We start from the raw sequence: 14,475 nt of genomic DNA, 5'->3' as shown, positions 1-14,475 counted from the left end.
AGAAACTGCCTGCTGCTGGGGGTGCCCCAGCGCCGGCTCCTTCGCCTCGCAGCCCGCTGCGATGCAGACATCGCGCGCCGTTTCACCGGCGTTGGGTCCAGCAGAGCTTTCAGCGCAGTCTGGGGGGACGAAGTTCATCCTGTTGTTAACATTTTTAAGATTTCATTAGCTTAATTGGTGTCAATGTTGACTCATCAAGCCTTTGCCAGAAATGCAGCACGTTAGATTGGGTTTTGTTTGTTAGCTTGATTCTAACATTTTTTTTTTAAGGAATGAGCAGGGAACACGACGGTGTGTAGCTGTGCTGGGCTGCCGGATTTCCGTAGCGTGGCATGTCTGAGCCGTGCGGCCCCAGCAGAGCAAATACAGTGTTGTACAGCTACGGGCGAGCAGCAGGCATCAAACGACCCTAAACCAGCCCAAATCCACGGCTCCTTTGAAGCAGCAGTGGCAAAGAGAGGAATGATTAGATCAGAGGCCTTAAACGTAATGGTTTCTTGGAGGCCTCAGGATGTCCTGATGAGGTATTAGAGGAAGCAATTCAGGAAGAAAGGGACAAATAACCACCTCCGGAGCCCGGCTGACCCGCGGGGCCGGCTGCATCCGCACGGGACGGAGCTGCGGTGGCTGCGCTGCCAGCCCCGGCACGCAGCAGTGGGGACGTTTGGTGTTTGCTCAAAGCGAATGGAAACACAAAGTGCTGCTGCATTTTGGGGAAGCGCTGGTATTTTTTTCCTCACCGGGGGTAAATGAAGAATCATCTTCTATCTTCCCGGATTTTTATTTTTTTGGGTCATGTAATGAGTCAGCTCTAATGGAGAAGTCCCATGGAATTAAACAAGAGATAAAATCAATATGGTTCCATAGAAATATAATTGGGTTTTGTAGAGATTGCTCTTAAAAACCTATAAGGTGTAAAAGAAAATACGGCCTTATTGTAGTTTCTGAGCCATCATGTAACTGGGGTGTAACTATCCATTAAATTCTGCAGGATGGATCAAAAAATCCATAAGGAGGTTTTAATTCTCCATTAAATCCTATGGAAGAGCTGGAACAGAACCATATTAATTTTCCCCGAGACACTGCTTCTTCCCTCCATTAGTCTATAGTAAGTTCAGCAGCAGCTCCGTAGGCAGCAGGTGTATTTACACGTGCATATTTGTATGAAAGTTTTCCAAAGTCCCAATGGCTAAGTAATGCTTTATTAAAGTGAAATCCATTTAACTTAACTAATATCTTCCTTTCCCCCTCCCCTTTTGTTTCTTTATTAAAACAGGATTTGGCTTTGTAACTTTTGAAAATGAAGACGTGGTGGAAAAAGTCTGTGAAATTCATTTCCACGAAATCAATAATAAAATGGTAAGTTGTTTATGTTCTGCAGCGCGTGTCGGTGGCAGCGAGCTCTCGCCCTGTGTCACAGACCCGTGCCGTGCCTGGGGGGTGGCCCTTCGGGACAACCTTCTCCGTGAGGTTAATGGGGTGCTGGGCGCACCGTGCCTGGCGGGGGTGTCGTGGGGACAGACAGGGTGCTGAGCCTTGACCATGGCTTGCTTGGACCCTGCCCCTGTCCCCCCGCCAGCAGGACGGGTGTCTGTCCCCCCACGAGCACAGGCGTTGTCTGGGGGCTCAGGCAGCCGCCCCGGGGCAGGTTTTGGTGTGGGAAGCCGAAGGGCTGAAGATGGTGTCAGTCAACCCGCTCAGCTTCTTGGAGAAGCCCTCCTTCTCCCCCCGCTGCTCTTGGGAAGAGCCGTGGCAGCCCCTGAACGGCTGCGTTTGGGGTTTTCGGGAGGGAAGTGGACTGGGGCAGCTGTTACACACCGTGTGCTCCCAAAATAGCCGTTCCGGTCGAGCTCCCAAGTCCTGACGCTGCTCTGACGTTGCTGCTGCCTGCTGGGCCGTGTCCCCTGGGAAGTCGTGGCTCTCTGCCATCGAGCCGCTATCGCTTTCCGCCCAGGCCAACCCAGGAGCCAGACCTGGGTGAAGTTTCTCCTAAATGACAGTCAGGTCCCAGGTTGCGGGTTGCCCTGTCAGTAAAGCCACTGAGCCAGATGAAAAAGGGCATTTGTATTTCAATTGATGCAGTAACTTTGATATTTTCAGCTAAAATATTCTTTTTCCCTTTGTCAAAACATCCTTTGCTTCTCAAACGTGTATTCAGATATGCATTGTATGTTGGTCTGATATGTGTTCACAGACTTTAAATTCAATAATAGAGCTTTTAGTGTGGATAAGATCAAAGCAATCTCCTTGGCATATGCTGGAGGCCTGATTCAATATTTGACTTGCTAATTTTTCCCAGGGCACTGAAATAATATTCTTCATATTGTTCCTCACCGCAATATGCATCTGAAATAAAAGTAAGGGTCCCCTTGGCAAACTGAGCGGTGGGATGGCAGGGCAGGGCTGGGGCAGTTCCCCTTGCCCTGCGGGAAGCCTCTCTCTCCGTCTCGGATGGGTGCCACGGGCTTTGCCTCTGCCCTGGCCAGGCACCTCGCTGCGTCCCCAGCCGCCTCCTGCTTCTGGGGTTCCTGCCCGCCACCAGCGACACCTCGCCTGAGATACCTGTGGGTCGTGCGGGAGGCTCGTTCTCCTGTAGAGTTATTAAATGCTGATTAATCTACCTTAAAACGAAGGAAAAAGAACGAACCCCAACCACCAGCATCCAGACGACAGACCCAGCAACAAATTAGAAACACTTGGGATGTAAATTTAGGTAAGGCTTGTCCGTTGGGAGGGAAGGACTACAGTGCCACGCTCCAGGATTCTCCTACCGCTTCGTTGCGGGTGGGTGCGTGTCGCGTCGTACTCCCTGGGTTTAGTTATTTCGCACGATAGGTTTTTCTCTGGAGCCAGGCTGAGCCCTGGGGAGGTGCTGGGTGTCGGCTGGAAGGAGCGGCAGGGTGGTGGTGCGTCTCGGCAAAAGCGGCGCCAGCAGCGGGGCAGAGCGCGTTATTTGATGCTTCCTGGTGGGATCTGCGCTCCCGCCCTGTGAACGTCTTACCCAGCTGTTCGCAGACCCCTGCTAGGGGAGGAGTGGTGGGAGAGTGGTTGGGAGGATTTCTTCCCGGATGAAAGGCTGCAGGGGAAGGTAACAGCAGTGCAGGGAATGTGGAGGATGGGACAGGGTGAAAACACTCAGGGAACATCACAAAGAGCAAAAGAAACAGTGTAGGCTGTTGGTGTTTTGTTGTCGTGGATAATTAAACGATATTCTTCCCGGCACTCTGTGCCTGCTTGGTGCGCGAACCAGGTGCCACGAGGCTTTGAGCGTTCTCTTCTTGTCACCTCTTCTACAGCACTGATTTTAAAAGCAGCCCACGAGGGAGGAGCTGAGACATGATCCTGTCTTGGGTCTGACTCATCGTATCGCTGATGTGTCTGCAGATTAATTACCAAACCCGTGCAGGGGCAGGAGAGCTTGTGCAGGCGTGTGTGACAGTGAGCCGGTGCAGATGGCCGGAGGTGACACACAGCTGGCTGGGGGTCAGGGTTAGGCGCGGGCGTACTTTCCGCAGCACCCTCGGAGACTGGCGACTCCTGCTTCGTTTTTAACATGTCCCCCTCTAGTGTTGAGCTGCAAAGGGGATGGCGGTGGGGTTTGCAGCCGCTCGGTGAGCTGGGGCAGGGACGCCCCGTCCCTGTCCCCATCCCTGTCCCCATCCCCAGGCTGCTCGGCTGGGGCGTCCGCAGCTCCGCGGGCACCGACTCGCCCTGAGCGCGCTCTTTCTCATCTCCTGAATGCTGTCATTTCCCAAAACGCGGGGGCAAGCAAAGGGTAGCAGGGCTGCTGTTGTGCACGAGCCTATTTCTAGCCTCCCGTCTCCCTGGCAGGCTATTTTTAGCCCACCCATTCTGCTTCTGTTGCCATCCGTAAAGCTTAGAATGTCAAATGTAATATTAAACGAGCAGTGTGAAAGCGAAAAGAAAATGCCAGTGAGGTATTTAATAAATGAAACTTGGAATTTACGTGGGAGGCCAAAGATGCTCTCCAGACATCGCAGGGGGGAACAGCTAAAACACAAATAAGCTGCTCCCAGAATATTGTTCCTCTGACACGAGCAGGCTGTTTGCAAAGAGAAACCTGGTTTTCTAAGGGGGTGCAAAAGTAGCTGGAAAAGAAACATGATGGAGTAATTTATTTTCCTTTAGATCCCACTGTGATAGAGTTGTTCACGTCACAGGTACGGTGGGACAGGCGCTGGCGAGCGGTGCGATGAGCCGAGCCTGGCCCAGGCGCTTTGCACTGAGGTCAGGATCTCAAGTCAGACTCTGGAGCGGGTGACAAAAATGTTAGGCTGTTTGAAAATAGGCTCTGACGCTGCGTAGCACCTGCGGCTGTTTGTCTCTCCCATGGTGGGATTTTGTGGGCTTTGTGGGTTTTTTGTTGTGGGTTTTTTTCATGTTTCAGCACTCTTCAGGCTTCTCCCCGACTGGCAGCCTTCGCTGCGTGGTCATGTTTTAGACGTGGTGTATATCACACACCACGTGCCTTTGGGTTTTCATCTGAATACTTTGTAGTTTAAGGCACCTCCGCTCCTGGAAAGACCAAACTGTGCCCCACAGGCAGAAGGCAGGAGGGTGCACGAGACCACCGGTGCCCGAGCCCCCTGCAGTAACCGGCAGCGGAGGAAGCACAACGCGCAGCCAACAAACCACCTCCTACCTCGCACAGACATTTTGAGAAGCCACTGGGTCCTCTGCCAGCTGGACACCGCGGAAGGCAGAGCTCAACCCCCAGAAGTGGCGTGGGGCCTCGTGCATGATCCTGCTGCCTCTCCAGTTGGTCTCTTACTGGTGGCGGTGATGGGTTTGCTGGCTGTGCTGGGAGGGGATGTGTAGTGCAGGGGTGATGAACGTCGTGCTGCTCGGCCGTTTGCAGGCACAACCCTGGGCTGCGGGCGTTCGGGGTGTTGTAGGTAGCTGGTTCTGGAGCAGATGTGTTCAGGGAGGCTTGAGCAAATGACCCTGCCACCTCTGCAAACGACGGGTCTGGGTCAGGGAGTGGCTGTAGGGCTGAAAATGGTGTGTGGCATTGGCTTCCCCAGAGGCATGTCAGGGGACAAAGGGGAAGGTTACAGGACATGAGAGATTTGCTAGTGGACATCTGGGTCCAGAAGTCACCATTCTCCCTTGTGAGGAAATTGGTTTAGTGCTGTAAGCGTGTGTTGGTGCTTTTGTCACAAATCTCCAAAGCACACAAGCTCATCACACCTTGCAGCTCCTCACCCCTCCCAGCCCTCCGTGTGGGCACTAACCCTCGTTTTACACTCCAGGCAAGTAACAGGAGAGTTGAGAAACAACCGCCGGTGCCCAGAAATTAAATGTGGCAGCTCCGGTTCGAGGACCCTACTGCAGTCCCTGGGGAACTCTTCGGAGTTGGGGTTGGCCCTTCGTTGGACACATCTGTAGGACCTAGCAAAAGGGACCTGTCATCGCGAATGGGGCATACGGGCACCGAGGCTGAAAGTGTGCCTGACTCTGGGGAGCGTGGTTGTCAGCAGGTCACAGGGGAGTGTCGCTGCTCGTTGTTCCCTGCTGTAGGATCACTACCAGCTTGTAGAGCTGGAGCCTGACACATGGCTGGCTGCTGTGGGAGAGCGTCCGTGGGCACCGCTGTGAACTGTCGGGCGAAGAGGCCGACGGTCACGGCGACAGGTTCTCTGCAGAGGGCTCGTTGCAGGAGTGAGGGCAACAGGAGCCGTGCTGGCGGTGCCGGGCAGGCAGGTACCCGAGGTGTCACTGACATTAGTGGTGCGAGGGAGAGGCTGAAGGCGCGGTAGCTTTGGAAACCCCGTCTGTCAGCTGGCGTGCAGGTTGGACGTGCCTCTGTGGTGTTGTCTTCGGTGTGCTTTAAACGATGCAGCTGGCGAGCTGTGCGGCAACGCCGCCCTTGCCAGGTTCTCCAAGGGTGGCTGGCTTCTCCAGCCGCGCAGGACAAGGAGCTGCCCCGCGCTGGGCGTTACCGGGCGTTCTGGGGACAAACTGAATTGATGGATCGCAAGAAACTCTGGCAGACTCCTCTGCTCTCCCGCAGCTGCCGACTTCTCTTAGGGTCCGAGGACACGCAGAGCAGCTTCTGACCCCGTTGTCCCCACCCCACCTTTGTCAATGATCTAATGGGGTTTTTTAAATATGCTTACAGCCTTTCTTCTGTTGCCTGGTGTAGCCCTGCTTTTGTGGCAGGACCGGGCGAATACAGCTTTTTCCGTTAGGGGAGCAGCAGTTTCGGCGCGCCGTGGCACGAACGACGTGGCGTCCCCAAGGTAATCGAATCTCAGCTAACTGCGAATCGCACGTTGCTGGCAAGACAAAGTTGCCTTGTCTTGGGGTGGTAGAAAGGTTTTTTGTGCATTGTGAATATGTGCGCATTCTGCTTTCCTCAAAATAGCCCTGGTTTCCCTGGAAAGCTGTTAGCCGTGGGGTTTTGAGACATCCTGGTGCTGAGAGCTGACAGCCTGTGTTGCTGTGCTGGGTATAAGAGGCTTTTCACTCCCCATCTCAGCCGTCCTGGGTTCTGGTGGCTTTGACTGCTCAGCTTGACCCAAGAGTACCCCAGTGTAATGTTAATTCTCCAAACTAGACTAAACAAAAATAGTGAATTTTAGTTTCCCTGCCTTTTTTTTTTTTTAGCCTTAGAGTTAAAACTTTCTTTGTTAGGCTGCTGAAAGTGAAGCACATCCCTCGTACAGGGGAGGTGGAAAAAATCTGGAAATTATTAAGACGTACAGAAATGTTGAACTGAAAGTTTGTGCAAGATCCAGATTTATGTACAAAGTACCCCCGTCAGGCGGGCTCTTGGGGGTGCCTCGGTACAGAGCTGAGCACTGACTCGTAAATCCAGATCCGTTCCCGCTGGAGAAGCCCCGTTGCGCGTCCCGCTCTGCCAGCACATGCGTGACATCCCTGCTGCCTCCAGGGTTTTACCCTCACGGTCACCGTGGCTGCGGGATGGTTATGGCCACCTCCATCCCGTTCCCCATGGAGGAGCGGGCTGGCTTTTTGCAGAAAAGCAGCCTGGCCCCTTTTGTGTGATGGGGAGGAGGCACCATCCAAGCCCGCCACTGGTCCACTAACGTGGTGCTTCACCTCCTGTTGCTGCATTTTCCCCATTTGCCGGTGGGATGGTGCGTGGGCAGGTTCTGCAGCGCAGCTCAAGGTCTGGCACGGGGAGTGTGAAAATCCTCCCGAGGCGTGCTGCCGGGCCGGGGTCACCCAGCCCCTTCCCGAGGGATGGCAGGGCGGGGCCAGGGCTCCTGGTCCCGTATCTTGTTTGTCATCCCTCCCGGGGGAAGGAGTCTCTGCTGGATAATGGAGAATATTTTTGCTTTTGATATGGGGTATATTTTTTTACAAAGGCTTAGGAATTATTTTTCTTTCCTACTGGTGACTTTTTCTTCCCCTTTAAAACCCAGTTAAAACTTCCTTGCAGCTCGCTGCCATTCCCTTTATATCCCCGTGTGCTGTGAAAATCATAAATTACACTAGTCTTTCAGAGAGCAGCGGTAGGCTGTTTTGTGGTTGCAAAAGCTAATTACTGGGTTATTGTTTCTAACGGTGCTAATCCAAACTTCATTTTCCTGTTAATTGTCTGTCGAGCCAGGCTAGATTGTTTTTATCATCCTGACTGTTTGCAGCACAAGCGGCTGCGAGGTGTAACCAATGCCGCCGTGACATTTGGAGCGGTGGCGAACCCAAAAAATGTGGTTGCGAAATGAAATGACACGCTTCTGGTGCTCACCCCTGGTCATTTGGCTGGAGAAATTAGATTGCCATACTCCTGTTTAAATGCCCCTCTGATTAAAAATAAGCAAAGGACAGTTTGAGAGGATATTGCTGAGCTGCTGCGCGGGGCGGCGGGGAGGGGGGCTGGCGCTGGTGCTCGGCGTTCGGAGCTGAGCGTGTCCCTGGGCTCTCGGGGGCGGTTGTGGAGAGGGGAGGCAGCGGCAGGCTGCTGGCTTTGGGGCTTTCTGGGGGCACCGAGGTTTCGGGGGGGCACGCAGCCCAATTAGGCTGAAACCCAGCATCAAGGCTCAGGCTTAAGCCTCCCTGGGAAGCTCTGAAGGCTTCGTCCCCACGGGGCAGCGATGGGGCTGGGCGCCGGGCACACACCCCCTGCGCTGTCCTCATCCCCCAGCCCCGCTCTGACAGCAGCGTCTCGGCGTGCGAGCGGCTGCTCCACAAATTCATTGATGGGAAGTTTTCTGTTTCCTTTTCTTTCTCTTTTTGTCTTCATATCAGGGCCTGGGAACCCCGTGGGGCACCGTGGGGCTCTCCTTTGCACACTCAGCAGTGGTGTGTCTGCAGTGGCACGTGCCGGCGGCAGCCTGTGCGTGTGCGTGGCAGCGTGTGAGCGGGTGTGCGGGGGACAGGGGTGCGAGGTTGGTGGCCCTGGCTGGAGGACTCGCCGGTCCTCACCCTGCCCCCTCGCTGGGCTGTTTCTCTCCCAGAGGACTTGCTGCCCTGACAGCGCTGAAGAGGAGACGGAGCAAAGCACTGGCCCTGTTGTGGCTGTGCCCGAGTTTTGGGATGTCCGGAGAGCGGGTCTCTTCAACGCCTCTCCTGCTCCTGCTCGCCTGTTCTCCCTGTTTCCCTTGCGCGGCGGTGCCCGGGCTGTGCACACACACCTCCCCGCTCCAGCCGTCCCCCGTCCCTCTCTGCCCTTCTCCCGCTGCCTCCTGCAAGGACCCAAACGCTTCTTGGCAGAAAAGTAGCAAAAGATGAACTCCAGAAGAATTTTGCTCCAAACTTCACTGGGTTGGGGCAGCTTGTTTGCAAGAAGTGCGTGTTTTGACAGCGTTGGCAGTGTCTGAGCATTGTAGCTTCAGGAAGTGTTGCAAGCAAGCAAAGTAAATACGGTCTGTGGAGGTTTGCGGCAGAAAGGGGAGGAGTGGGTGGTTTTGTTTAAAATACTCCCATTACAGTCAGTTAACCTTTATGTTACCTAAATGAAAATTGTATAAACCTGAAATTTTCACCGATCGGGTTGCTTAGGAACAGGCGGTTGGTTTTCATAAGACAATGAATACACAGCCACTGATCGGGCTATTAGGCAGCGAGACGTTTAGCCGTATAATCCTACATCCCCAGGTTTGCCGGGGCGCACGCCCACCTTTGCCTGCTTGCGCAAGTGATGGAGGTGGTGCGGGAGACACAGCCCTGCTTGTCCTCCCTCCTAGTCCTCCACGAGAAGCAGCCCCGTTCCCGAGCCCCTGCCCGCAGGCTGGCCACGGCCGGGACGGGAGGGCTGAGGGCAGCGGGGCTGCGCGTGGCCGTGCCACCACATCTGCCGGGAGCACGGCCCCGGCTTGCGGCGCCCCTGCTCCCGCTCTGGTCAGGCCAGGCAAGGGCCAGGGGAGCGTAAATGTGCAGAGAGGATCGAGGAACTGGCCGAAGAGCAAAGTTAGAGGCATAAAGCTCAAGCCTCTGGATTCAGCCCGAGACCCTTACCCTTAGACCAGCGATTCTCATCGTGCAGACCATACAGGTGGGGCAGACGGTGAACTGGGGCTTCCCGCACCCCGTGCAGGGCTGCGCTGCGTGTCCGCACGTTTTCCTGTTGTTCAGAGCATGGAGTGAGGTGTAGAGCCATAGGAATGGGTTGGGATAACTCTGGTTAGCTCCAAACCGGCTTACCGGCACGGCTGTGGCACCAGTGCCCAGGGGAGTGTGGGGGCAATCTGCTGGGGGGGGCGAGCTGGCAGCGCTGGGGCTGGAGAGCACGGAAAAGTGTTTATTTCTCCCTTTTGCCATCCAAAAAGAGGGTGGGAACCAGCACCCGGCGGTGTGGCTGGGGGTCCTGGGGGCCTGGATGTCCTGCTGCCGGCTGCGCCGGGTCGCCGCCTCTCACAAGGTGTTGGCAGGGATTCGCAACGTGGCTCAGGCGGCATTAAGCAACTTCAAAAGGCAGCAGGGGTAACTGGAAGTGAAAGAATGCAGATCATTTATTAATAGGGTTTACAGAAATTTTCTGCTGGGTAGAAATATCGATTCTTTATTCCTATTTTAAAAGGAGCTTTTTGTAATGATCACCGAGAGTCATTTTCTGTTATCGATTGCAATAGAGCTGTGCTGGAGACCTCCCTCCATTCATTCCACGCCCGCGAGTATCATTGAGAGGGAACGCGGCACAGGTTTTCCTTTCAGAAACACGGCAACTTCTTAAATCAGCATTTCTGTCATCTTTACGGGGGGGTGGGTGTTGCTATGTGTGTTTAAAGAGACATACACATTTGCTCTTTTAAATCCGTTTGTGCTATTCTTAAAGTTCACCTTTGAGGGGGAGGCGGTGTGGGGAGGCAAATGCTAAAAATAAAACTCCCCCCTTAAGTAGATCACTTCTGCATTTGACATTTACATGGAATTCATTTGCATCTCATTTGTACATGTTTCTGCTCAATAGGTAGAATGTAAGAAAGCACAACCTAAAGAAGTGATGTTTCCACCAGGGACGAGAGGAAGGGCACGTGGATTACCGTATACCATGGACGCTTTTATGCTAGGGATGGGAATGTTGGGTAAGTGCCGTAGCCACCACACGTCTCCCGGAGCCAGCGGCTCCCGTCTTGTCTCCCTGATTTCTGAACGCTTAAGGCGCAGGGGTGAGCAAATCCCTGCACCTGTGTGGGTGCGAGTCTGAAACTTCGGCAGGGGTGGAGTGGGGAAAATAACCCGGGCTGTGGTAAATTATGAACTCCCTCCCCCCCTTCCTGGAATATAAAAATTTGCATTTAAATGGATGTTTTAAATAGCCTGTTTTACTCTTACTTGCAAAAATAGAATGATGAAGGATGCAGTGTGTTCATTCTGACTAAAAATGATCTCTCCCCTTTTTTAGAGGAATTGAGTCACACATTATTCCCCTTCTTTTAAAGGTATCTTTGACAGTTCAGCATAGATAATTGAAAATCTTGCCGGTTCTTAAATGGCATGCAAGATGGAGAAAGCAGGGAGATACGTAACAGTGTAGGTCACAACAATAATTACAAGTTTCAAGGAGATGGAACGGTATTTTAGTCCAGAGTATTGTGTCCAGAAAATACTAATTAAATGGGATAAATGATATTTAATGGCAAAATTCTATTTGTGCATGAGGTCTCTTTAGTTATAATTGGTTCTCATTTGTTTCTGCCTAGATAGTTCTTCTTTCTATATAACGTGACAACCTCTCGATACTCTGTCCTCAGATTTACCAAGCCAAAATGCTGCTAATCCATTGCCAATGTATTTTTGCAAAACCCCATACGTTTTCAGCTTTCTGCTCCCTTTGTATCACAGGACTTGCCCTCGGTTGTCACCTGCTGTGTCCATAGAGCATGAACGAGAGGGCATCTGGAGGTGTTCCCAGGCAGAAACGAGCCTTTCCCGGGCTAGCATCCCTTGTACGTGGCCTCTCTGGGATGCTTTGAATTTTCTGTCCTGGGTTTAGGTGATCCCAGAAGCTGAGCACAAAGACCAGCCTTGAAAGCTGGTGCTCGGTTGTCCTGAGCTCTGCCGAGCAGGTCCACGGGCTGTCTGAGATGCTGGAGGACCCCAAGGCTCCTGGCGTGGGTGTCGGGTCAGAGGACTCGGTTCCTATGAGTATCAGGCTGTTACGCTGAGCTGTCTGACTTCAGGCACCGCTTGATTTGGTAGGGAAAACTTTCCTGCCATGTTTGCTTTATCTCTGAATTAATAGTACTTCTGTTCGTGTGGCTGGAGCGATCCATTTCAGGGATGTGTAATTCGGTTATTTCAGCTGATCATCCATTTTTCTGTCCCCACACTCCACCGCCACCCTGCCCCATAGTGTTTGGAAATTACATTTTATGGTTAAAATATTTATCTTCTGCTAGTCAGCCTGTGATTTCGTTACCTGTGTGTTCCCAGTGTGCTTGAGCGTATATACTTTATTTCTGTTGTTTTTCTCTCTTCTCCGCTTGGGGTGCCTGAGGTTTTGGGTGGTGGAGGTGGTGCCTGCAGCTTTGCCGTCCCGTCCCGCAGAGCTGCTGGAGGAGCGAGCCTGGGTCATCTGGCTAGGCAAAAGGACCCAGGGCGGCATCCCTCTTCTGCTCGCCACGGGCAGCGTTGCCTCAACCCTTCTCCTCGCAGCCGGGCAAGGAACGAATGGAGCCGGGGCCCACCCCAGTGACCTGAAGGGAAAATTCAACCCTCAGGTGTGGCATGAGTCATTCCCAGCGGGGCTGCCTCTCTGGAAAAAGATCATTTCAAGCCGTAAGAAGGAAGGGAAGAAGCCCTCAGTGAGCAGATCTGCGACTGCACAGAGCAAGCGATGCGGGTGCCTCTTGGCAAATGCCCGTCCCGCTGTGGCGGGGTGGGTCGGGTCACCCTGACCGGCTCTGCTCCGGCCGGTCTCGCAACGTGCTCTTACTAGATCTCAAATGAGGGTGCCTTGCTCAGAATTAATGATTGATTCGTGTTGAAGGCCAGATGCTTCATTATCTGCTCTAGCTGTTTTTTTCATCTTCCAAGTTCCTGCTTGCTACAGTGGCACCGTGTTAAATAATTAAGTGCTAAACAAGGAAATGGCAGCGCACGAGAGCAAGGCTGTCTGGATGGCCATTATAAATCCCCATTTTCAAAGGCCGCCTGTAAGAGTTGGCTTCAGGGGGGCTGATGGGCAGCGGCTCAGCGGGGAGCCCACGTCTCTCCTTCCCAAGCGCCGGCAGCTGCGCGGCGGTGGGGCCCCGTCCCGCAGGGAGAGGGGCGTAATTAACCCATCAAACGACGAGGCGCACAAAGTAACGTACCGCCGGAGGCAGCGTCTGCAGTAGCCGAGCGTTTTGCCGAGATCCCAGGAGGCCGGTGTCAGCCCTACCCCGTTCTCCTTTTAGATGCCTAGCTGGACTGAAACAGAGCGATTGGGGCTGCTCTTGAAGGCTTTTTATACCTGTTTCCAGAAGCCCTTGTTCAAGGTCACCTTCTCCAGATGCCGTTCATGGGCAGAGGAGGGAATCGGAGGAACAAACGCGTGAGACAACCCAAAGGAAAGAGCGGAGAGCGACTCCCTCCAAAGCTATTAAGGAAGTTGGTCTTTTTCATTAATCACAGCCTCCCCAAGGAGCCTGCAGCAGCCGGGGTCTAAAGGTGCGTAGGCAGCCGCTTCTGTGATGATTTGGTTGATTGGAACAAAATTAAAGTGTTCTTCTGAAAGGATTTTTGGATTCCAGGAGCGCGGGCAGGCTGAGCCTTTTGCCAGGACTGCTTCTGGGCTGTCTCGGCTCGGTCTGCTGGTGGGACACGCACGGCCGTGGAGATCAGGAGCATTGATTAGCCACTCTGCATAAGGAGTGGGCTGGAGTGGTTTCAGTTCCAGTGATCTCTCTCTCCCTGGCAGCCCACTCGGCAGGAAGAGCTGTCCGCAGCCCCGTGGATACTTGTGAACAGGCACTGTATCCCCCCTAGCAGGCAACGCACACATCTGCAGCTGAGCAGGAGCGGTTCGGTGGCCGAGAAGCTTGCCGTGCGCCCAGAAGCCTCACCTCTGTCACCTGGTCCTGGTGTGCAAACCAGGAGCCCCGTCACCCAAGAGCATGTGGGTGTCACTGCGTTGCCCCACGGCTTTTTGCCCTCCATTCAGGTCTGTACCTGAAAACTTGGAAAAAAAGAGAGAAAAGAAGAAAGCAACCGAGGAGCAACATTAATAGCAGGTCTTCTCTGTCTGCCCCCCCATCTGAAGCAGTTCTGTGTGTCTGGGACGTCGCAGCTGCCGCTGCGGTGGTCCCAGCGGTGACGCCCGGCTCTGGAGGTGACTGCCACGCTGCTTGATCTGAGCTGGGGCCCCGCAGCACTCACTTCTTCTGGCGATGGGCATCTTAGACTTGCTGGTGTTTAATATTAAAGTTGGGCTCTTTTTAAGTTGCAAACCCCTCCAGAGACAGGAGCGCTCGGCCCATAAAGCTTATACCCCCAGACTGCCAAAATGGTGTCTGATACGAACACCGGATTTCAGAAAGCCTCTAAGAGGCTGCTTGTTCCCTGCACAAGGCAGAGCGGGGCTCTGCATTACTGCACACGGTCAGTCTAGGTAGGCTGAACTCATGCATAAAAGAAGCTTGTGCCCTTCAAAGAAAGTCATTCCTTTTTTCCATCAGACTGTTCAACAGCGTAGCAGCTGCCTCGGAGGCAGGGTTCAGGAAGGGGAGCCCTTCGTTAGCACAGGCTTCCCGGGAGGCTGGCACAGCTTACCGGAACCCCCCCGGGCTCCTACGGCAGCCCCCGCTGTAGCCATCAGTGAGGAGCGCGGCTGCGGCCAGCTTTAGCTTAGCTCTTCAGTTCCCTTGAAGGAGGAGATAGGTCAACTTTGTGGGACCAAGGGAGAAGCTTCTACAGCAGATGTGTTTCTTCGCCATAGCTGCTCCCTGGTATGTGACCACCCCCTGTGTCTGTAGGAGCTGATTTTGGGTTTGCGTTCCCTGGTGCCACAGGTGCTTACGTCAAGGTCACAGCACATTTCTTTTGAGAAAGACCCTGAGCATT

At 53.7% G+C, this 14,475-nt stretch overlaps 1 protein-coding gene across 4 annotated transcripts in view; it reads left to right on the top strand.

Moving 5' to 3' along the window:
• The window catches only part of MSI2 (musashi RNA binding protein 2), a 257,781-nt gene that overhangs the window by 199,138 nt on the left and 44,168 nt on the right, over window positions 1-14,475 (top strand). For all 4 annotated transcript variants that reach the window (XM_059829183.1, XM_059829184.1, XM_059829182.1 and 1 more), the window contains exons 8-9: window positions 1,277-1,359; window positions 10,400-10,514. In XM_059829183.1, coding sequence (XP_059685166.1) covers window positions 1,277-1,359; window positions 10,400-10,514 — 198 coding nt within the window. The remainder of the gene's footprint in view (window positions 1-1,276; window positions 1,360-10,399; window positions 10,515-14,475) is intronic.

The sequence above is a fragment of the Gavia stellata genome, chromosome 25, assembly GCF_030936135.1.
Source record: "Gavia stellata isolate bGavSte3 chromosome 25, bGavSte3.hap2, whole genome shotgun sequence".
NCBI lineage: Eukaryota > Metazoa > Chordata > Aves > Gaviiformes > Gaviidae > Gavia > Gavia stellata.
The sequence above is the reverse complement of the archived record's forward strand: the minus strand, read 5'-3'. Positions and strand labels throughout refer to the sequence as shown.